General features: G+C 31.8%; 2 protein-coding genes across 3 annotated transcripts in view; one reads left to right on the forward strand and one right to left on the reverse strand.

Moving 5' to 3' along the window:
- LOC119829243 (nephrin) overlaps positions 1-23,311 on the forward strand; it is a 336,867-nt gene that overhangs the window by 120,822 nt on the left and 192,734 nt on the right. The window lies entirely within an intron of this gene.
- On the reverse strand, positions 18,129-21,692 carry LOC119829253 (hornerin-like). Its single transcript, XM_038351667.1, has 2 exons — positions 21,280-21,692; positions 18,129-20,332 (listed from the first exon to the last, which is right to left on the reverse strand). The coding sequence occupies exons 1-2, from the start codon at positions 21,644-21,646 to the stop codon at positions 18,603-18,605; spliced, it is 2,097 nt and encodes a 698-aa protein (XP_038207595.1). The 5' UTR covers positions 21,647-21,692; the 3' UTR covers positions 18,129-18,602.

A 23,311-nucleotide genomic window follows, 5' to 3' on the forward strand; every position in this document is an offset into this window, starting at 1 on the left:
TAAAGAAATTTTTAGATGTTTTATTTATAGTATATTAATTTGTATCTAGTTTTATGTTTTCTTACCTTACTAACTTTTATTTATTTATTTATTTTATTTTTTCTTCTTTTCCCTTTATGTATATTGGTATGTATATATTTGTGATAACATATGTGTGTGTGTGTGTGTGTGTGTATTATTTGTATACTTGTTATTTATATTTATATTTGCATTTTTCACTTTCATTTGCACCTTTTATAATGCTATTGCTATGCTCCTTCTACAATCCAAATCTTCCATTTTTTTTCTTTTTTCTTCAAACTTTTTCTAAACCCTCAGGTTGCCTGAAAGACATCGCTTCTTAGCGATAAGACCGCCTATTTGTACCGCTTTTTACTTTATTTGTGAATATTCTTTGTTTGTATTTTGTTTTGTGTGTGAAATAAAGTGTTTATTATTATTATTATAAGGCTATAGCCTATAAATCTTGCACAGAGGTGATACCGCGGTATAAAGTTAGTAATAATGATAGAAAACATAATCACAACTGTATTTGGATTGGAACCCCAATACCGTCACAAAGCGAGTAAACCACTAAACCATTGACACTGTTTACAATATTAACGCACGATCATTATATGAACTTTAATTAGCACGATAGCTTGATTTCAGACAAGCCGCAGTCGATATAAGTACAATATTATACAGTCGATATATGAAAGAGTGGTGGAGAGATATTTTATTTTTCTTTAGCTTTTATTAGGTGTTTTTTGTTGGGTTGTTATGTTTTTATCCTACTAATATTAGAAATGCGTAATTTTGTTAGGATGGATGTATGTGTATGTATGTTTGTTACTCTTTCACGCAAAAACTATTGAACCGATTGCGGTGAAATTTGGTACGTAGATAGCTGGACAACTGAAATAACACATAGGCACTGGAAAATTGGAAATACATTGGCAACTTTTTATCCCGATATGCCTACGGGATATGGACTTACGCGGGTGAAACCGCGGGGCGCAGCTAGTATTTAAGAAAAGATAAAAGCTACATAGTAGAACATAATGGAACTTTTGGGAACATAATGGAGGTTATTGGCACTTACTATCTCTATTTTTCTGAGTATATTTGATTGTTTTCATCAGCAATTGATCCTTTCATACCTTCGAAAAATATGGCGATGAAATAAAACCAGTAAATATTTTGAAATACATAAAGAAATAGACTTAGTTACAATTATTAATTACGAGTTTCTCACGCTTAGTTAAAATAATGCCATGGCAATTATTTGAATCACTACGGTAATATTTGCCTATATCTCTAGCCTCTTTATTATCTTGAGACACAAGGATCATATCATGAAATCCATCCATTGCGACGTGAAGGCAAAGCAATCACACTCACTTTTAGAATATTAGTTGCAAAATTTATTTATTTCTAAGAAAGGCTTACCAACTAGATACATAATTTCTTGTTAAAACTATTAAAATGTTCATCAACACATTAGTACTTGTATATCTAAATTATAGGTAGGCACAACTTTACCAGCATTTAAAATAAAAATAAAAATTTGATATACAACTACAAATATTGAAATTTAATATAATTGGCGCTAGGCATTAAAAATTTGCTTCTTGAACAAGCTCAATTTAGAAAAATGAACATCAGTGTTACAATCGACGGTAAACATTATATTATATAATTTTAAAATTAGTAATAATATTATTACACGACTCTGTTTTATACGTGTTTTCATAACACATAATGTCCTACAAAAATTTTTTCTTCAATAATTTTGTTCGGTAGCTAATGAGAGAAGCGGCGCGAAATTGTCAGTTGTTTAAATAATTAAGAGGAATTAACATAATTAGTATCGTAATGAAAGTAATTTTATTACGTATGTCATAAAATTGTTAATTACGTGAAAATTTAATTCCATAATATATTAAGTAAATAATCTGATTTCTGATGAAAAACTCGACGTATTTTGAAACAGGGGAAAAATAACTCTATTAACGTTAGTGTAAAATATATTTTCGGGGTTGGTCATTTAGTTGTTTTCGTTTTAAACTTTTGGTCCGATTCGACTTCGTTCACTTCTATATCAGATTAATTGTTCACTCTTATAAACTTTTTCAATCAATGTTCAAACTATGATCTATTTATTTAATTTTATTATGACTTGAAGCAGGGAATTGAAATATATTTCAAATTGATTTCATAAAAAAAGTGAATAATAATTACGAATGATATAACTGCTTATATAATCTAATACATAATAATGCAACATTATTAGCGTCTAACATAGTTATAATAATTATATTTCAGTTAGTTCAAATAACAAAAGAATCATAAAAATCGATTCACCCAGTAAAAAGTTGTGAAGTCGCGAATATCAAAAGTAAATACAGTACCGTATCGTACATACGAATCGATAATAACCTCCTTATTTTTTGAAGTCGGTTAAAAATATAGTTCAACAAGTAAAATAATTATCGTTTAATTAGTTATTGGCACCTAAATACAAGTGATAACATCTATTTAAAAAAAAAAATCTTTTTCCCAATTTATAAAATTTCCCAGATTTTGATCTTCCCCTCCAAACTTGAAATGTATTTGTAAAACATTTTTCAAAGAACACAGTATAATCACACTAATATTATAAACTAGCTCACCGCCCGCGGCTTTGCCCGCGTAGTCGCAGGAAAGATAGACCCGTTTTCCTCGCGTGTACCCGTTACCGTGAGATTTCCGGCATAAAAACTTTCCTATGTCCATCTCCTGGTTCTAAGCTACCTCAGCACAAATTTTCAGCCAAATCGGTTCATCCGTTCTTGAGTCATAAATAGTGTAACTAACACCACTTTCTTTTATATATATAGATGTGAAAATTTCTTTTTTTATCTCGATTAAATGCTCCCTTAGGATAAAACAGGAATCTTCATATACGGGCGGAGCCGGGACGAGCGTCTAGTCATGATTAAAATGTTTCATACTGTTAAAATGAATTCGGCAACTGTGTACTGCGTATTGACCTCTCAGCGCAATGAAACCGAATGTGAGTTTGAATCGACTTTGTTGGAATTGTGTTTGTCGAATATTCCAATTGATTCTGCGAGTTTCGGGCGTGAAATTTGGATGGTAGTAATGCGTTATTACTTGTGTTTACTTTTTATCAATTGTCAAAAATACGCATTTCGCAGCTAATCTATACTGATATAAATTTGATCACGAGGCAGGATTCGAACCTGCGTATCTTGCCTAACCGTAGGCAAGATACGCAGGTTCGAATCCTGCCTCGTGATCAAATTTTTTCTATTCTTTCAAAATTTCTCATTTATAAAGCATTTCAATGCTATAAAACTAAAAATTAAATTTATACTGATATAATAAAGATTGATATGTACGTATGATTGTTATATTTTCGCATATAAACTGCTCGGCCGATTTCAAAAATTATTTCGCCATTAATTAATGATGATAAAAATTTATTTGTTTATTCCTTATTGCACTTATTTAACAGTCGAGAAAAAGAACCATTGTAAAGCCACAACTTCACTAGGCTTTATATGTACCACGGGCGAAGTCGGCTCGAACAGTTAGTATAAGATATAATACAAAAATACTATATTGTATAGCATATTACGAGATAAATATATGTCGTTTTCACTTATACTATAGGAAAAGAACTGCTTAATATAATAAGTGGCCTTGTCGTTTATTAGCTATCTCTATCAAGTGGAGATTAAAATCATTTAGTGAAGCTGTTATAAGTAGATAAAATAAGTATATATAAGATACCACACCACTTTGATAAGTACTGGTTCCGATATGTTATAACTTTTAATGGTATTATAACTCGTACCTATACGTAGCTAATGTAAAACCTTAGTTTGAATACATTTTGTGTGGTTAATATAATATCCCACTGTACTATAAACGCGAAGTTTTTAAAGACGTATGTTTGTTAGTCTTTCACACAAAAACAATCGACGGGATCTGTATGAAATTATTTACAGCGATAGATTATATTCTGGTCTAGCTTATTGTTTACTTTTAATCTGGGTAACACACGAGTGACGCCACGGGCTCCAGCTAGTTGTTTTCTACAAAGCAGCTATACGAAAAAATGACAACGCAATAGAGAATTGCTTATTTCATTCAATTGACAAATTGACTTTGTTAGATGATAGGAAATCAAAACCAGTCAATACTATTAACTGAGATTTAGGTTATTGGATAACCTCCAATTATCAAGGCATGTTTGGAGAGAATGTTTGTTATATTTTTTAGAATTACGTCAATTATATGATAAATAACGACATAATTCTTTTGTTTTTTATTTATAAACTCTTTATTACACAATGCACAGATATACACAAGAACAAATAAACACTCACACATACACTTCCGTCGTACAAATTGGCGGCATTATCGTTTTGTAGCGATTTTTTCCAGTCAACCTTGGGATCTTGGGAAATGAAAGGGAGAAGGCAGTGCATGTTACTGTAAAATAAACAATTTGTTACAAAGTAAAATATTTTTTTTAATAATCAACCCCTAGAAATAAAAATATACAAATATAGTATATTCAATTAAACAGTTTTAGAAGATAAATAACCGGTTTTGGCTATCTTATCTGTCAGTTAAATGACATTGAAATAAACCGGTTCTAACAAAAATCTTATTGATTCCTTATAAAATCCAATTAGATTTCAATAAACTAAACTATATGCTTTTTAAAGTTATTAAAACAGGAGGGAACATCACATACATAAAATGGTGAAAGAATTTTTGATATCGGTTTATTTTTCTGTGCAGGTTATAGTTCTTGATATTAGCACGTACAAAGTCATTAATTTATTAAGATATATAAATAAATATTGGATCCAATGAAACAATTGGCCTACGTCTGCCTGCCTGCTTACCCGAACAAATGTGTGCAAATGATGATGAATTAATCGCGTCTAAAATCCGTTACAATGCGCATTTAAATAAATATTTATCCTGAATTTAAATCACGTTTTAGGACACGTAACCAACAACTCCCACATAAAGCTAGCCGGCAATTATTTAAACTAAGACACTATAAATTACACTTCCACTTTCACATGATCCTAATGCTCTCATTTCAAGGGTCCACTAGCTCTGTGAGATAAACGCACGGGGAAGGTATCTCAGTACGTCAGAGTTTACCCTTAATCCAAGCGATGAAATATTATTTTCAACCAATCTCTATTCAAATATAGGATTCACTTATCATCGGAATAATCATATCCATATGAGCAGTTTTGTTATCAGTTATATCAGATGAAAACGTTTTCTTATTATGTACTAAATTTCTAGTAAATAGTAGTTACTGTGTGTTGTAAATAAAAGGAACTAGGGAGTGTATCATGAGTTTTTTCCGCTTTTTCCCACAATAAGAAAGTTTTGAATTCTTAATTTTAATGTTATTTAAGATTGCGGATGTTTTTTATCTAACCACGCTGTCTACTTGAATCTCTTGTTATTTATGTGTGACATTTTATCTTATTATTCGTTTTTATAAAAGAATGTCGTTAAGATTACGTAATATTTGTAAGGAATAACACTATAAAATTATCAACCACAACCGCAATGAAACCACATTTATATTTAAGAGCTATCCATTTATAAATATCATAAAATTCATTTACTCTGTCGGAGTAAAAAATGGGGCGCTTAATATTTTTAAATATTACAATCATCATTGGTATCTATCTATGAGAGGATAGTTATGAATTACAGTAAAATGCACCCCACGCTTTTTACTCTGAATTGAATCATTGTGTTAATAACTTAAATTTTATTATAACTTTGTTTTGAGGTGATTCATTATGATTGATTGTTTCATCTGCAACTATAGTTACATTAAACTCTTTGCCATCAAAAGTTATTTTCTAGTTTTTAGTTCAATTTGCAATAAAAGAGTGTTTTTTTTAGTTTTTTTAAACTATAATTATTGTAATAACTATTTGTTTCTACTTGGGTAAGGATAATAAATAAAATATGAATACAAGCAATGCACACCCAGGCGTAGCTGAGGCGAAAAGGAGTAATATTATTTATATTACAGTAATGTAAAACATTCTTCCTCTACCTCCCCTACGCAAAATGCGTGGATATAGTTTCAAACTACAGTCGATTTGATGGACAGTTGATTGCACGACGCATGCAATTTCTTTTGTCATGTAGAATGTTCCTACCCTCGACCTGATTATGAAAAACGCATTTTTTTATGAAACTTCGTTTGGTTATTGTTACGGTAGTACGGTACGGTAATATAAATTGTTCATGTAATCAATAAAAATAAAAATTGGTTGAAATGCATAGAACAATGCTCTTCAGCATATTTAAGAATTTTTTGAACGAATTCTTTTCAACTTTCGACAAATTGAGGACGTTATCATCGATTGTATTTTATGTATTTGTTACCTCATAACTTTTTACTCGGTGAATCGATTTCTATGAATCGCTTTTATTCAAAAACTGGAGTCTCCCATGTGCTTCTATTTTTTTTTATGTTATCATTATAGAAAACAAAACACTTTTACCAAATATTTTGCTATGTGAAACCTTATAAGGTTTGTAACAATGCTCACAGTCGCATAAACGCCGTTTGTTATTTAAGTTTAGTGAAGCCAATTTGAAGGTGTTTTTATTTGTTTTTTAGGTTTTTGCTTAAAATATATTAAAATACATTAAATAATTATAAGCCAAATAAATGACAAACACTATAATATATATAATAACTAACTAACATAACTCTTCCTCTTACAAGAACCTTCTCTATAGTGGCTTCGGTAGAAAGATGCTGTAACCAATCGAATGAAAGAATGAAGAATATTTTTAAACACGATTTTATTAGCTTAATCTATATGCGAAGACTCCTTTAGACCCTTTTTTTTATAATCGATAGGCAGACGTTTGACCACAATCCCACCTGATGGGAAGCGGAGATGTGGTCTACGTGGGTGCACTTCCACCTAGGTGCCTATTCACCCCGGTTTTTTTTTTTGTTTTTTTGTATTGGTTAAGAAAAATAGTGGCAGGGAGGGAATTCCATTCCATAGCTGTATTAAATCTCGATTTTGTTCCACCTTAAACTTTTTAGAAGAGAAAGTGGGACAATTTCATACATTGTATCGTTAAATAATATTTATTAGCTTTGTTTTTTAACTGAGTGTTTTTATTTACTATTGTATTATGCAGTATAACATTGTAATGTTTTTATAATTTAGTATTAAGATGTTTTAGCTGTTTAATTTATATGCATGTTGTGTTTACCTTTTAAAGACATTCATGGTCTTACTTAATTGTTATATTCACTTAATGTAATCTACTTAATGTATTGCCTGTTGGTGAACTTTAAATAAATAAATAAATAAATAAATAAAGTGACTTATGTATCTATAGATTTAGAAGTTATAGACTAAAACAACTAAGTAATAGACTAAAACAAGTCAAGAAAACATCGATATAGAAAGGTGACCCCTTCTTAAGGTCCCATAAAACTCATCCCAGTCAGTGATGTACAGAATCACACGGAACAAATGACAATCAATGTGCAAGCTACATTTATTAAAGAGGTATAATTGAAAGTACAATTATCCCTTTCGGCCCCTTATAATTTACCACATGGCCAACGATTAAGGGGAACCGGTGCGAGTGAACCGGAGGCCTATTAATTAGAACTAAAGACCTGATTGGTATGCATTCGGTAATAAGGTTTACACTATTACAAGTTTTTGAGAATTATTAAGCTTTTATCTCAATACTTTTGTGATTAATATTGTTTCTTATGATCATAATTTTAATTTTGTATTATCCTACTATATCATAGACGCGAAAGTTTCTAAGAATGTATGGAATTAGTTTTTATTTTTTTAGCATTTAAATGCAATTCATGGAATTCTAATACATTGTAATGATAAAATTAAAAAAAATAAAATAAATCCCAGCATCTCTCATCAACACAGTTCATGAAGGATGTTTGTAACTCTTTGACGTAAAATCGGCTCTTGGGATTTGTATGAAATCGGTAGGGAGATAGATTATAGTCTGGATTTACACATAGGCTATATTTTAGCCGGGTACAACGCGAGTGAAGCCGCAGGTTCTAGCTAGTATTCAGATAAAGATCGTATTTGCATTGTGATTGTTTCAGTGAATAATCAAATATACTCACAAATAGCATACATAAAAGGTATCTTTTTAACATTTCAAGTTGACTATTAAAACCTCTTTTAATATATTCGTGAAAATTTTGTAATTGCATATTACATAAAATATGACAGAAAATATATTTAAATAGTTTTTTATATTTTATCATATTAAAACACTTCGTAGGTGACATATATTGTAGTATCCGCATACATATTCATAAAATTATCATTTTGAATATTTTCGCTTGACACACAAAATCTTTGAAAAATACCATAGGTATTTTCAAAAAATTCGGTATAATAAAATGACATTGTCAAACAAATTTCCCGTCATCATGTCGCGTAATTAATTACATATTTTATGTAATACGTACATAAAATTTGTTAGTTTCTCATCAATATTAAATACTATACGAGTTGAATTTCAGAAATAACGTTCGGCTAAAATATAATATATTCGTGGAATAAATTAATTATTTTGCATTAATTAACTTGGGCGCGTAAGTGGAAATGTCGGTGATTGAATTTATTCACATTACTCCGTTAATTTTAATGGCGAAAACACGTTAATATCTTACTAATTAAACGTAATAAGTTTAACGTGTTAGCGAAAAATATAAGACTTTATTACGTGCGAATTGAGCCGTTTAATAATTCAATTTAACGTTGGAAAGCTTATTATGTATAAATATTTAATAAACAATAAGAGAATCGATTACGCGATCCTTAATTAACATTTTAACTCCATCCTAAAACTAGTAATATTGTTTATAGCGTTTAGTTTATCTTTATCATTTTCCTCAATACAACGAGGAAATAATACGTACGAGCAAAAACCAATTAATTAATCTATGTGAATATGATTCGCAATACACTATCGCAAAGACCTCAATTCCATAGAACTACAGCAGGGGCATACTACGCACAAGAGGCGAGTTAATAGGCACCTTCTAGGTAGGCATAACTTATCATCATAGACCGCGTCTCCCATCATAGGACTGCAGTCAGACATTTGCCTGCCTCATATTAAAAACATCGTCCACTAATCGGCCTTCAACCGTTTTAGATTTCTAATGAATTTATTAGACATACAGGCTTTGTTATACCCTACAATACTATACATTCATTAGTTTATCTTCACGACTCCATGATATATTTCTGAACCACGCTTAGTACAGAGTGTTGAAATAAATCACAATAAACCACGTTTAAAATCCGTCAAAATGTCTTTTATCCAAATATACAATTCACATAATATGAATCACAAGGGGATACAAGCCTGGTTAAATAATTGTGTGTGTAATTTGTGATAGTGTTAAAATAAAAGAATATCATTATTTACATAATGAACGTGTGTACTAAGCCATTTAATATATAATTGGATACACTCATCAATATTCAATGAAAGTCAATATTTATCGTATTCACTAAATTGTGGGAATGTAAACAATATTTAGATAAATGATGACATGGCCACGTTTCTATATTCATCGAATGTATTGTTTTGTGTTGGGGTTTAAGTGATAAATTGCAGCGTTTAGTACAATATTATACATATAAAGTGCTCGTATAAAATAATAGGAAATAGTAGTGACCAAACTTATAGTTCAAGAATTAATGATGACATCATTTCATGATTTTTAGTGCCAAACTGTATCAAAATTGTTACTCTTTAAAACACTTACTTTAAATATCTATAGACGTAAACATGTGGATGCAATAAATACTTAAACAAAAAAACATGGTAAATATGTTTGTTTTCTCTTTTTTTAAACTGCATGTTTACACCCCTAGTTTCATACAGCTAGCATATAGGGTATATGCTTATGAGGGCAATATTGTCTTCGAAAACATAATCATAACGGTATGAGCGATTGCGGATGGCGAAGGTTAGGTGTTACCAGTCAGGGTTGTACATTTTAACAATTAAACAAATAAAATATAAGAATGGTGATGAATTAAAATTTGAGAGCATTTTTTTACGCCGTCAGCGTATGCATAACTATGAGTTCCATTGTACATCACACGCAGGACAGTCATTATATAGCAGCTATTGATGTTCTGCGAGAAAAGAGTTTCTGAACTAGTGAAAAATACTGACATTCAACTTGAGTATGAACTTGAGCTGCAGTCTTGAGTTCATCTTGTAACAAGTGCTACGTGCCAGGATGGAGTGTCATAAACACACTACCTATGTATAATTATTGTCCACTGTACATGATACGTGTCTGCTCCATTGAGACTTGCTTGTAGTTTAGTTTATGTCAAACGCGTTTAGAAAATCAATTATTAGATATTGTTATGAAACAAGATGATTTAGATAATAAGTTTCTCTATAGAACTAGACTTGTTTAATTAAATTGATATAATGTGGTACGCTCAAAGAATCTGTTTGAGATATTTTATAGAGTAGATAGTTTTTAATATAAAATTATATATGTATAATAAACTTTGGATCCAATTGATGGCAGTTTTTGTCCAGTAAAACCTGAAAACGCTTGCGAATTCTATATATTATAATGCAATTATTTACAAGAGTATTTTATCAATAGTGTAGCTTACAATTAATTTTGGCCATTTAGTCCAATTAGACAAGTGTTGGATTGTTACTTTGACGTCTTAACGCAGAACTAATTCCAGCGTGATGATGGCGCTGTGATGATGATAAATAGATAACTCTATCTTTCCTCTTTCATCTGTACATATGAGAAAAATAACAAACACTGATGAAAACCTGAATTAAATCTGCAATACTCCAGAAGATCACAGAATTCGAATCTCTAAAAATTAACCAGTCTCTCAATACCTAAAACAACCGGAGTCATAATCGAGCGAAATCGCGCCATAAGTGAAAAAAAACGTTAATAGTCCTTCACAATTGTCTAACAAGCTCAAAGATCGTGTTAAGTTACGTATACCATATTTTAATACCTCTTTTACAGTGGGTTTTTGCTTCGTTGCTGAGGTGTGGCTGAGACGTAACTATTAGTCAGCGCTCTTACAGTCGCTGTTGACTGCACAATTATAACTCAGTGTCTAAGATGTTAAAAGAACTTGCGCGACAAAGTAATTATGGTGGATGACAATTACGGCTGTGTGTGTGCTGCTGTTTGTTATACACGTGGATGCAAGTGTGTGACTTAGTTGCGGATTATGCGGACTTTGTAAAGGTTTTTATAGTGAAAAATGGGAAATGCATTAGTTATATTAGAGTTGGATACTTGATAACGACTAAGGTGATTTTAGTGTTAGGTTTTGAATATTTTAGGAAATACTAGTTTAAGAAGAAATCTATAACACCTGATTTTGCTTTTTAAGTTTACTTGTGTGAAATTTTTCTCGTAATTTATAATTCATTTCTATAATTTCATACACATCAATATTAAAAATTTTATTTTAACCAAGGTTCCTTATAACACTTATACATAAAATAATAAAGCGCGCTTTAAATAAAACATTCTCTCATTAAAATTAATTCGTTCTTACTCTTATTAGTTTTCTTAAAATTTTCTCATTTCGCGTGTTTCAGACGCGTATTGTTCACATATGAGACTTTAAAATGGGCTTAGGTGAATTCAAAAACGAATTCATTTCTCACGTATAAAATAACTAAAAAGCATAAACACATTTTGTGAAACAATAGCGCCATAATGGGGACAAAACTGCGCTTGCGAGTATATAATATAGTTATATATAGCTGTGTATTTTTATAGTTAAATCCCATTCTGAAGACCGATTTGTTGGCAGAAATTGAACTTTAAACATGGAAAATCCATACTAATATTATAAAGCTGAAGAGTTTGTTTGTTTGAACGCACTAATCTCAGGGACTATTAGTCCGATTTGAAAATTTTTATCAGTGTTAGATAGCCCATCTATTGAGGAACGCTATAGGCTATATGTATTATGGGCAAAGCCGAGGCGGACCGCTAGTTATAATATAAAATTCACTTCAATATGAGTTGAATACGATGGGATACTATCCTTATGTAGTACTAGACGCTAGTTCCGGCTCCCCCGGATATCAAGATTCCTGTTTTATCCCAAGGGAGCATTTAATCGGGATAAAAAATCCATTTTATAGCAGATTTTTTAAATCATCATCAAGAATTAAGCGATTAGAAAGACCATGTCGGCGAAGAATCTGCGTCTCTTTGTGGACATAAATTGCACAATCGCAAATAAATAGAAAATAATACATTGCTTACATTGCATAGTCAGATAATCTCATCATATCTTTTACAAAGCGAGGAATGGAGCATTGTAATGCCTTCATTGCGAGAGATACGCGTGCTTATACTAATCAAGAACCTCTTACCTTTCTAACCTCTTTTATCTGATCCTTTCAACTATTTATACAGAAACAAATAATAATAATTGATTATCCAATTCAGACAGAGGCTCTGTAATTGGGCCCCGTTCGCACCGATCTTTAAAAATATCCATTTTAATTGTGAGCGAATAAAAAGTTACGTAGCCAAACGAAATAACATTTCAGTCAATTTCACGCCCCTCGCTGCTTGATACCAATCAGGATAACTTGATAATAGCTTATTCAATAATTAATAATTAGCATACGCGATTTATCAGTTCATAAATCAGCAGAGAACAGAATTTTCGTTTTCATTTGCATTCATTTACATATTATATTTGTGAGCGCAACATATTTACTTTCAGTGCTTGGACATAGTGTTTGTTCTAGGAGACAATTATCATATAGTATGCTGAGTGAAAGAGAACACAATAATAAATAAAACTCATACGTTTTGTTCCTAGTCCACCAAGAAATAATTTAATAATATATCCAATAGTTTAATTAGTTGGAATAAAATATTTTTAGTTGTCATACACGTGTTTACAAATCATTCTGTAGACTTGTCCATATACCGACTCTAATCGAAACTGCTCTGTACTACACATATAGGGTAGTCAATGATGTATTAAAAATAGTGATATATTTTATTTCCCATAGGTATCAGTTAGTTTGCATGGATGTTACTTTTGACTATAATAGCATTATGGACAAGTATTGGCGGTGCTGTCATTTGTTAATGTATTGTATAATATTTATCCCATCTAAATCCCTAAGCTATCCTTATACATAATTATATCGTAATATTTAGTCAATTTTAATTAACTCCGAACAGTTCTTTGTACCAAATCTAAACAATTAACGTGTTTGCGTTAAAAAACTCATGTTGTGCGTGACACAACGCATCACGCCTTACACGTGGATAATGTATTTAAAAGTCTGCATTTAAAGCGTAAAATGCGCGCTTATGTACAATATCTTTACATCAGTACAATGATAGCTATTGTTTTACAAGGCTCCACAATTGGCCGGGTCACGCGCTTGGCACGCACCGGAGTGACACCGAAATTTGTCACGTACGAACCCGGTGTACCGAATAAAAAAACTCGCCACTTCACGCTGATTGCGTTTATTCTTTCCGTTTGTATATTGTAGCATTATTTGAGACGATTCTTTTTGCATTTAACGAACGTTATGCTGGGAAAATTTACAAGGTAATGTGGGTTTCTAAAGATAATGAAGTTAATGATATACGTTATATGCAATATATTATTAAAAGGGAATGATCTTATAATTTGAGCATGTGCTGCTATTAAAAGTTTGTGAATTAAAAGCACCTAGAATCTTTACAGTACCGTAGTCTGCGATTAAATTATAATGACTGCTAATGAATTATTATGAGTATTATACTTATAATAACTATGTTACTATAATTCAAAGGCAAATAATAAAATATTCAAAACACACTTATATAACACAATACACATGTACGGGAAATAAGAAATGATAATGTAATAAGAAACAGTAATCACTTCCTCGTAGTTAATTTGTATATGTTGTTCTAGCGGCAACAGAACAATATCATATCTGAATTTTAACTTAATTTCATGGGTCATGAGCATGCAGCTTGGTAACAGACGGACAGACAAACGGACAGCGAAGTCTTAATAGGCTACCGTTACCCTATGGATATGGAACTATAAAACTGGATATAAACTAAACAGTCATTTATCAATATCTTTTATGTTATGTTTCGATTCTGTCTAGATCTTAATACTCTAACGAGTACTTCACACGTTAAATAACAATTAGATACATAAAATATGCCCGAAATAATGGAATGCTTGCTATAATAAGTGATTTAATAGCCATTAGGCAGGTCGATATAGCGTGAGGCTGATTAATCGACAATAAAGTGTTATTAAGACGGCCGAATCGCTTGGTAAAGTTCTGGCAGTTGTTAATTTTATATTGAATGACGCAATAAATATTCCCGGTATTTTATACCTTTTTTATTGCCAAACTGATTAATTCCAACTATGGATGAAGCAAACATTAAATCGTGATTATTCTATGCTCCCAGTTGGCTTCAGTTTTGCCCGTGGTAAACATGGGCCTATGTCACTCAGTGAAGATACATCTTTCTAATGGTGAAAGAATATTTTAAATTGTTTGATTAGTTTTTCTATGAAAACATTACAAACATTCATTCAAAAATACACATTATGTTTTTTCTTTATATAATTTGTATAGATATCATATATTTTTCACAATTTTCGATAATTAATCACGTAACAAGGAACCAAACTAGCTAGTTACATAAACAAAATAATAATACCTCTGAAAATAATAATATCGTTTATATAGACAAATATAACAACTGTTCTTTTGAAAATGCATCGACGTAATCTGACATACCATTTGTATGCACCATACATATTGATCTGTACATTCTATTATTGTTTCCTCAAGACAATCCAATGCATATACAAGTCTATGCGCTTATACATAGATTCAGAATGTCAATAGTAAGCGGTAAAGGGTGATGGTTCGTTAGGGTGCTTGTTAGTATTGCCACAGTATAAAGAGATAGAGTAGTGCAACGCCTTCTATCTCGTAGTAAACGCCGAAAACGTCTAGACTTTGTCGCGGTTGTCATAATTCAATAATAGTCAATAATATAGTAATGACGAAATGATGATGTTAATTTTACGTGTAATCAGTCCCTCCAAGTAGCATGTAAATTTTTTTCTACGTTATTATCTTCGTTTTTAATAATGTACCTACAAACATTGTAACATGCGTACAAACCCAAAATAGAGACCCGAGCCGCTAACAACATGGCGTGTATAAATCGGGCTTGCTCTTTCTGAAATATCTTCAACGACTGTACGAATTTATTAGACTGTCATACTGCATTAATATTGTTTGTTATATTTAAATACTTCTAAAGGGAAGATATAGGAAATAGGTTTTAGTTCGGGTGGTTAAAAGGTTTCAGGATTTAAATTAAATGTTTTCCTTGTAACTAATGCGTACGCGTGGGTGATTTGAAGGTTCACCCTGGTAGCGGCATGCGTAAAAGCGTCCCCAAAATAATTGATGATTATAAACATATTAAATTTAGATAGTAAAAATAACAACTTTCTTACGATACTATTCTGTTTGTTTCAGGTAATACAAATCAACATACAAGTGACAAACAAATTCAAACAACAAACACGCGAGATAATGATAGCTGATAAGTTAAAATTAAGAGGTAAGAGCAAATTTTAAATTATATTATAGTAATATTGGAAACTCCTTAAAGAATACACTTGAGAGCGTAATGGTTCAACCCACGTTATGCGTTTTTTCGTGGCGTAATATTGTGTTTCCATTAAATAAAGTTTTAAATATGAAAATAAAATACATCATCACAATATAATAAAATATTTTTTCCCTAACGCATAATATAATCGCGTTCTGTGTATTAGTTAGCAAGAGGTGCTACATATTATTACATTCTCTGCCGAGAAATACAATAGAGCTAGTAGTTATTCACATGAAACCTGGAGGATTAAACTCGGTACAATTAAAACTGTAAATCTCTAGTATCTCTGTAAAGATAACTTTTAAACTGAACAATCGCTCTCAAAATATGCAGTTCTAAAAAGTATACTTTTATGTTATTATTGTTTTATTTAATTTGGTGGTAAACTACAACAAATTAATGATTAAAACGATTTATTTTAGGATACATGTCTGATTGATGGCTTCCGTTTAAATCAGAGAATATTATTATTCATATAACTTTTGTATGACTTAGTTACCGACATCAAATAAGATATCGATATTTGAAAATTAAGTGTTGTATGTAGTTCCTTACGAAGGGGTTCGAGATGTAAATTCCAGTTTATATATATAATATCTATCTATCTATATAATAAAACGAAAAATTAAAAGTTCAGTTGTCTCCAAATACAAAGGTAACAAGTTCTTTTCGAAACATTTTAATAGATTAAAATCGATTAATAATATAATACATAAATATAGTCGTTTTATTCCTGCACCCTCCATCGTACCGTGACTTCATCTGGACCACTTGGCCACCCACGATCCCACTTCACGTTCGATTTTTGACTAATCTTTAATCTACATTTTAATACTATTTATCTAAAAAAAGTTTTAAAAACGACTCCCTCGTATCAGACTAGGAAAAAGTTAAAGCAGATTCCCGGGTCCCTTAGAGAAACATAATACATTTTTTTTGATTGCCCACCGGAAATCGAACCCAGGACCTATCGTTTAACACTCACGCGTTAACCACTGTAACAAGGACACCAACACTCAATATTAACACAATAAAAGAAAGACCTGTATTTTTCACACAATAAGTAAAGCGTTAAATACAATCAAATTAACATAAACAATAACCCTCAGATGTAATGACCACAGGCTGAAACTGAACCTGGCTATTCAAAAACAGTTAGTTACCTTCTCGAAACTTCCTCTGAACATGCAAGCCTTTTTGCGATATAACAAATTGCATATACCAGGCCATAATAACTGCAAAATAGGCACTGGGAAATTTATATCGCTGCAGTGTAATAGGGAGTTTCGTAAGTTACGACCACGAATTTAAAACTATTTCACTAGTAAATACAGTTCAGCCTGACGGTTCAATGGTATTACATAAATTGACAGTTTTGTCAGGAAAGACCGTATTTTGTGTAATTTTTTTAGTATTTAATTTAATTTTTTCTTAGTCTTTGATAGTTTTCGCGCTAAGTTTTATTGCTATAGAATTCAATTTAAGCTCATTGTTAAACCGCTTAGGGCTTGATATAATTCGTCCTAATAAGTATTATACATACAACTAATATTATAAATGCGAAAGTTTGTAAGGATGTGTGTGTGTTTGTTGCTCTTTCACGCAAAAACTACTAGACCGATTGCAATGAAATTTGGTACGTAGACAACTGGACAACTGAAATAACATATAAACAACTTTTTATCCTGATATTCCTACGGGATACGGACTTACACGAGTGAAACCGCGGGCGCAGCTAGTTATACAATAAAATAAAATGTCACTACGAATAAGTCATACTTAAACAATTAGAACACATTTTAAAATGGTTGTTTTACATTTATATTCGATGACTAAATTGTAACCTAGGATTGAATAATGTCTAAGCGGTTCAATGAAAGCATTACAGAAGCACAAACAATCATTAAAAATATCAACTTTGTTGTATTAAATATAGATTAATATGTCACTCAGTTTGAACGTTATTCTGTATGTTTATTCGAAATAACAGTACGATAAAACTGATTACAAAAGTCATCAGAAACGATAACCTTAGCGGTTATTAAATGTTTTGAGTCTTAAATGTGTATTATTATACTAGAGTCGTAATATATAAGGAAAAATTAGCTTTGCCTTGTATTAGAATGTTAAATTGATTATATTTAACAGTTCTCTGATCATTAATTTGAGATACGTATAAAATGCAAGATAAACACACTTAGATTATTTCAGGATAGGTTTTTTGAAATTAAATTACATGTATTGTTTTGTAGATGACTGATTGTTATATTGTTATTTTTAATTTAAATTAAGATTTAATCTTTACAGTAAAAAGGGTTTAGGAAATGAAAAAAACATCTTTACATTGTATGTCGTATTTAATTTGAACAAAGGATTAAATATGTCATAGCAATAATTCCATCGCATTGCAAACATTAAAATGATTTTGTTTCTTAACATAAAGTTAATATATGAAAATTATTTACAAAACAGGAATTGTAATGATTAAATTATTGAGGTATAAAAGCAATGCTTCTTTCTATAGTATTATAATTACATTTAAACTTAATATTGGTTCCATTGCAAATTGAAGGCCCAAATTGACATTATAATAAAATGATATGTTCGTATCGGCGGATAAACTTTGGCCCTTACTAAAAATAAATTTATATTGATCTATATTATGTAATAAATGTTCTATTTCTTTTATACACGTTCCTCTGCATAACGAAGAACTTAACAAGATATAAATGAGCTCACATATCCATAAAAATACACATATGGGGCAGTATCTTATTAATACTTAAAATTATTTAAATTCTACAGTTTAAAATTAAACGGCAATAAACATTGACATCCACCACGGAGGTTTAGCTAACCAAGATTTTAATTTATCTCTAGCTGGCACAATACCAGCGTCTTTTTTAGGTTCCGGCATTCTAGAGTATTCCATTAACGTAACGCAATTTACTTTAGATTTAAGTCGGTGGTTATTTGTTACTATTTCAACTTCGCATTCCATGCCGTTTGGATCGGGCGGTGGGCCTTTCACGCTAAGCGGGTCCTTCAGTTGTGATGTTACAACACACGTTGAATTCGTTATTTTCGTTTCTTTAGTTTGTGTTATATTTGATGCTGTTGCGTTTGTTTTCGGTGTGGTGATGTTGGTTTTTGGTGTAGTTACATCAGGCAATTGCATCGTTGTATTTGATACAGCGGTGGGGGTTGTTGTTTCAGTGGAATTAGTATTTGTACCAGATACAGTCGCATTAGGAGAAGTTGTTGTTGAACCAGTGTTATTACTAGATAACGTAACATTTGATAATACTGGAGTTTCGGTCGTTGAAGAAATATTATGTGAAAGACTGGATGGTGTAGTTATGGTAACCACTGGAGTAAATGTAGTGCTATTAGTAGGTGGTGTTATTGTTGATGTTAATGTGATATTATCCTTTACATTTGTTTGATTATCGGATAAAGTAGTAACAATGGGTATAACAGATAATTTTGCACTAGATTCAGTTGTAGAAGATATGTTTACAGTAGGACTTTTGTTTGTAGTAGATGATGCATCCTCGGTTATAACAGTTGTAGAATTGTGACAAACCATGGTCTCTACTTGACTAGATTCTTTAGATACTTTTTTACTTCCTTCTGTAAATGTGGATACAATTTCACATGGTATTTTTAGTTCTTCAATTTTATTGTGTTCTTTCACTCTCAGTAAACAATAAGCTTCGTCTCTTGGTTGTGCGCTAGAAGGACGATAGCTTGAACCGGAACCACTGTTATATCTGTGTCTGTAATAGTCGTCATAATAGTAATGGTCATGGTAATGACTATGAGAACGTCCTAAGTTGTATAATGTAAGCCCTGTTAGTAAGTCATTATAGCGACTTCCTGAATTTCTGTATTCTGTAACGTAAATGTGTTGAGGTGATGTGTAATAAGTAGGTGTGTGGAAGTTGTTGCCATATGAACCGTATGAATTACCATATGTATTGCCATGAGCGCTTGGCCTGTAGCCTGAATTAGTATTGTAAGTGTTCCTAGGATGATAGTTATAGTCTGGTTTATTATATGTATTTGATGGGGGATTAGAGTTACTGGTACCATAATGTGATGGATATTTACTGCCAGAACCAGATCCCGATAAACCAGTGGAAGCTGGATAACTGCTTCCAGAGCTAGATCCTGATAGTCCTGTAGATGCCGGGTATTTACTTCCTGAGCTGGATACTGATGTTGGATATCTACTGCCAGAACTAGTTCCCGACAGCCACGAAGTAGCTGAAAATTTTGACCCAGATAATCCTGTAGAGGCTGGATATCTACTTCCAGAGCTAGATCCAGATAGGCCTGTTGATGCTGGATATTTGCTTCCAGAGCTAGATCCAGATAGGCCTGTTGATGCTGGGTATTTGCTTCCAGAGCTAGATCCAGATAGGCCTGTTGATGCTGGGTATTTGCTTCCAGAGCTAGATCCAGATAAGCCTGTCGATGCTGGATATCTGCTCCCGGAGTTGGATGAACTTCCACTTGACCATGGGTATTTTGGGGAATCTGACGAAGAAAATAAAAAAAAAGTAATATTGTAACTTTCTCATGCTGTGAAAGCAACATTCAAGAGTAATAAATGCGCTTTATATTTTTTGTAATTAGAATAAAATTAAAAGAAAGGAAGAGAGAAAGAAATATATATTTACTAGCAAACTCGGCGAACTCCGTTTCGCCACCAGATGGCTTCGTTTTTCCCGCTTTTCTGTTGAAATTTTTCCGGAATTTTCTTTGCTATAAACCTCACGACGCCCAAGACCTTTCCAACGAATGCAAAACCGTGGAAATCGGTTCGTGCGTTCTGGAGTTATAGCGTCAGGAAGGAAAACCCGACTTATTTTTATATAGTAGATTTGACTCCATAAAACAGAATACACAAAGTAAAAAATTCAATAAAACAATACAATAAAACAGAATGTTAAAAAAAAAGTAAATAGATGAAATATGGAGGTAAAACGCAGTAATTGCAACACTGATTTTCAGTTTCTCGTCTTAACAATGAGAGTAGTAGTACGTTCATAAATTTATAATAATACTATAAATTTTATTATTCGTCATAATACTTATACAGATTATAAAGTCTGGGATATATCATGCAAAGAACGGAGTTTACTTTGTGAGCTTTTACCACAATAATATCTTAAATAAATTGTTTTACTGTTTGATGAACGATTTATATTTCCAGAACTGCTTATTACTATGTATTATTTTATTCCCGTCGTTTCCAATGTCAGATAGACTATGAGTTGATGAATATTTCTTGTAACTATGTAGCACCTAATACATTTAATCACTTTGTATGGTTTACAAAATTAGATTCAAGTAAATTATAAGAACCGTTACTAAGGCGGATGATGCTTTACTCTTAGTTGACGATGTGTATACAACATTAGGTTTAAAGTGTTTGTAATGATCAAAATCCCAAATTTGAGATGGTGAGGAATGAAAAATACCTCGTCCGGATAATCCCGACGAAGAAGAAGGGTAGCTATGGGAGCCTGAACCCCATCCAGATAACCCTGATGACAAGGATGGATAGCTATGCCCACTGCTGGAGCCCGATAGGCCTGATGATGATGATGGGTACGAGTGACTTGAACTGGAACTTGACGGACTCCTCGACCCCCAGCTCCAACCGGAGCTCGAACTGGACGAGGATGATCTTCCCGAACTCGACCCCCATCCCCATCCAGAGGATCTGCTTGAACTACTCGATCCCCTCGAGCTGGAACGAGAACTACTACGGCCTCCCCATTTCCCATTCACTGCACTTAGCGTCACACACAATAACAAAAGGCACAACAGATATCTGTTGGCCATTATAGCGGAATGTATACACGATTGACCACTTTCGCGCTCCGTCTCATACTGAACGGGTTTTAAAGCGCGATGCTGCTATATCGCTTGCGATGACGTCAGAATATTATTCTCCGAACATCAGAGCGATAGAAGGGTCAGGAATGAGGTAAACATCACATTACCACTGGGAAGTCCAGACGTATCAATTTTATAATTTTAATTATCTATTCATTAGATTTTACTCAGCGATTTAGGCTGTACATTGTACATGTCTCGAACCGTTGGAGCGTATTTTTATTTAATGATTAAAAATTTTACCCAGATTCAAAAAACAATTTCATTATATTCTGTTGTCTGTGAGTAAATAGGTGACCTTTTCGTTGTGATATAGAATAATAAATAGAACATGTAGGTAATAAATGATTATATCAAACGAAACAAACAAACTAAATTAATATAATAAATGCAAAAGGGTGCATAAAAGTAAGATGTGCACAATAGCTTGTTAATAATTGTATCTTTCAAGCGTATTTGCTCATTTGTATGTCGTTAGATTAATCGTTATATCGTTAACATATTATATATTAATCATAAAATGTCATTTAATCACCGACTATATTTAATTCACATTAATTGTGTCAGTTTTATAACACATACGTGAAACACTGATATTATATTTCATTTTGTGAAATATTAGAATAAAAAAAAAAATATGTAAATTTATTAATGACAATGCATGCCGACTAAGCTTATTCGATTATCAAATACATTGTAATTAGTTCATCAAACATATTTTAAAAAGGTATATAAAAATAAAGTTGTTTTTTTTTTAAATTACTAGTTTGAATTATTATTATCTAGTGGATCATTCCGGCTTCGCTCGTGACTTATTCGTTAATTACTTAACGTAAACAATTATATTTTAACTAGCTGCGCCCCGCGGTTTCACTCGCGTAATTCCGTATCCCGTAGGTATATCGCAGTTCAAACGTTAGGTACTTATGTTAACATAGTCTATTTATTAAGATTTTACACTTGGCTTCTTAGAACAGGGTTTGTCTCCTTATAATTAACTACCTTCACCCGCGTAAGTTCGAATCCCGTTGGAATATCGTGATAAAAAGTTACCTATATGTTATTCTGTATTTTTAAGTTTTTGTTATGGACTAATGTTGTGAGAACTAAATAAAGATGATTTTTATTATTGTTCCAGTTTTCCAGCTGTCTACATACCAAATTTCATTGCAGTCGGCTCAGTAGCTTTTGCGTGAAAGAGCAACAAACACACACACACATCCTTACAAACTTTCGCATTTATAATATTAGTAGGATGAGTCAATAATACTTGTAAATACATTTTTGATCGTTGAATTACCATTGAATCGAGAATTATAATATATCAATTTATGCTCCAAGGAGCAGATATTCAAAATCACGATTTACAATTCACAGAACATCTGAAATTTCCGTTAAATTAATTTCATGTTTCAAAATGTTTCGTTATTTCTGAATTGTGTTTTTATGGATTCGAACATGTAAGTCATTTATGAAGTTTTCTTGTCAAATTGTCTTTAATTATGTTTCTTCATGCTTACTGGAAATAAAGTTTAAATTTTTAATTTGGTTTGCTTTGCTGGATTAATTTTTGATGAAATTCTGACTATTATATGAATATTAGCTTATTTA

Source organism: Zerene cesonia, chromosome 1 (genome assembly GCF_012273895.1).
Source record: "Zerene cesonia ecotype Mississippi chromosome 1, Zerene_cesonia_1.1, whole genome shotgun sequence".
NCBI lineage: Eukaryota > Metazoa > Arthropoda > Insecta > Lepidoptera > Pieridae > Zerene > Zerene cesonia.